The sequence below is a fragment of the Amphimedon queenslandica genome, unplaced genomic scaffold (genome assembly GCF_000090795.2).
Source record: "Amphimedon queenslandica unplaced genomic scaffold, v1.1 AMPQUscaffold_7729_Cont20322, whole genome shotgun sequence".
Lineage (NCBI taxonomy): Eukaryota > Metazoa > Porifera > Demospongiae > Haplosclerida > Niphatidae > Amphimedon > Amphimedon queenslandica.
Genome location: NW_003551989.1, coordinates 1 through 2,198, shown reverse-complemented (window position 1 = coordinate 2,198; position 2,198 = coordinate 1). Strand labels below are relative to the sequence as shown.

At 37.6% G+C, this 2,198-nt stretch overlaps 1 protein-coding gene across 1 annotated transcript; it reads left to right on the top strand.

Moving 5' to 3' along the window:
• Nucleotides 1-1,622: 1,622 nt before the first annotated feature.
• Nucleotides 1,623-2,186, top strand: LOC109591602 (uncharacterized; the record flags this gene model as incomplete). The annotated part of the gene is made up of 2 exons (XM_020007308.1): nt 1,623-1,688; nt 1,783-2,186. Coding segments are annotated over 2 exons (470 nt in total), but the record flags the coding sequence as incomplete, so codon positions are not given.
• Nucleotides 2,187-2,198: the final 12 nt, after the last annotated feature.

The window sequence follows — 2,198 nt, the reverse complement described above, 5'->3', positions numbered from 1 at the left end:
ACAACTGAGTGAGTTATTCCACCGTACCTTGTCCTGATGGACTGAGACTAACTCTGATGATAGACACTAGTCATAGGACTCAGCTGAATGCACTTCTGTCTTCCTAGCAATGGAGGGGCAAGCGCCCTGGCTCCTGAAAGCAAAATTTAGAAAAACGGGAATGGCCAGCGGTTGAGAATATTCCTATGACAAAATGCTATAAAAGCCAAAACAGCAACCAAAGAGCTTACAAAAGAGTTAAATAGAGTATACTAAAACAAAAGGACAGCTCAAAGTGGCTCCCACAGCTAGAATGGATGGATAAAAGAGAAGATTGTTTAGCCTGTCTTTCCCTCCAAAAATCCGCCATTTTACCACCAGGCACCACTCTGGGTGCGCGTTAATTAGAATCATTAGAATCATTTCGGTGCAAAGGTCCATTGATTTCACCCACGTGCGAGTTTGTATGTATGTCCACACTTACATTTCTTCTATACATAATAATTGTATTGGAGAAATAACAAAATTCATAAGCCTTAGCAACCACCCGCCGACGCTCCTTTACGTAGTGGGTGTGGTCACGGCAAACAAAATGCTTAAAAAGAGCTTTCTAACAGCAAGATAACATAGACAGGGGCGTATCTGAGGGGGGCCTACAGGGGCCTGGGCCCCCCATCAATTGTTGTAGATAATGATATTCATTGTTTGTTTTCATGTCCAGCAATGAGTGGACGCGGATTAGTATACTGAGCAATTATCTCCGTATACTACTGGTTGACTTTATACAGGGCAGGAATGGACATTTCCATTTACTAGGCTATATCTTTCTTCAGAATAAGTCTCATCAATTTGCGCACTTCAGTAGCTGTTCTCCATAATTATACCTGTGTTCCTGCTAAATATGACAGCACTTGGAGTAACTTTGTGTGGAACATTTGCAGATTAAAGATGAGGCAGTCAGTGCCGCCATTTTGTCATTCCTTTATGTATGTATGATAATTTTTTTACTTTTTGAATGGTTATATCTAAATTTCAAACAATTTTTGTCATTTTTTGACAAATTGCGCACTTATTTTGTGAAAGTACAGCATTTTTACTGCCCAATCATGCAAAAAAGATAAAGAAATTCAAAACTTTGTTCTGTACTTTAGTCTTCTAAAGGTGAAATAATTTTAGTCGTCTCAGCATGGTCTCAGTGATAACGGGTGCAGCAACAAGAGTGAACAAGTGCTTTTCTCTTCTCACGGGAATAATAAAGTAAAACTAAGAGTGCTTAACAGCTATACAAGCAAATCATGTCTCTAGATCCTTTTAAAGTAATAACAAGAAGGTCTTTTGTTAGTGGATGAGTCTTCTTGCGCCACGCCTGCCACTTTAACAATAGAATATGAAAAAACTACCATAACCAATTGCATTAAGTAGCATTCAAGAAGCTCCAAGTATCTAGTGAAGTCCCATCCATGAACCAGAAAGACGTTAGCAGGCTTTGTAGTGAAGCTTCCTATCAATCCACCATTGCTGAGCTGCCGTTGCTATGGTAATTCCAATGAATATCATTAAATTAATGCGACCGGAAGTCCCATTGCAATAGCTGGACATGTGTAGTATTTTTGCTATTTTAATTACACCTTTAATTTTTTCAGAAAAGATTGTCACTCCTGAAAGAAATGAGGTAGCTATGTCACCAGCAAGCACTGACAGAGCAACAGGTAATAATAATATTGCCTCCTTTTGATGCATACATCAAACACATCACTAATGACATCATCTAATAATGCCAATTGCAACTATTTTATCATTTAGGTATGTCCAAATATGGTTCTTCTGAAAAGAGCTTTGAATTAAGTAGCAAGTTATATAATCTACAAGATGAATTTGATGAGGCGATTCGAATAACAAAAAAATCATTCAAATCAACTAATGTACCTGAAATCCTTGACTACCTCATTACACACACAATGTCATTACTTGGCCCTATCAAGAAACAGCAAACAATTGCTAAAGCAGTTAGGGAAGAGTTTCAAGATATCCAAACATTATCAGAATTATTCACTGTACTACAAGACAAATACATGTCGTGGTTCAACTATAAACTAACGATAAAACTTGTTGAAGTGTTTCTACCCAAAAATCATTCATTAAAGAGAACTTGGTCAGCATATGAAGAGAAGTTAAAGGATTATTTTATAAACAGTGGTGGACTATGAAAGATGCTGATG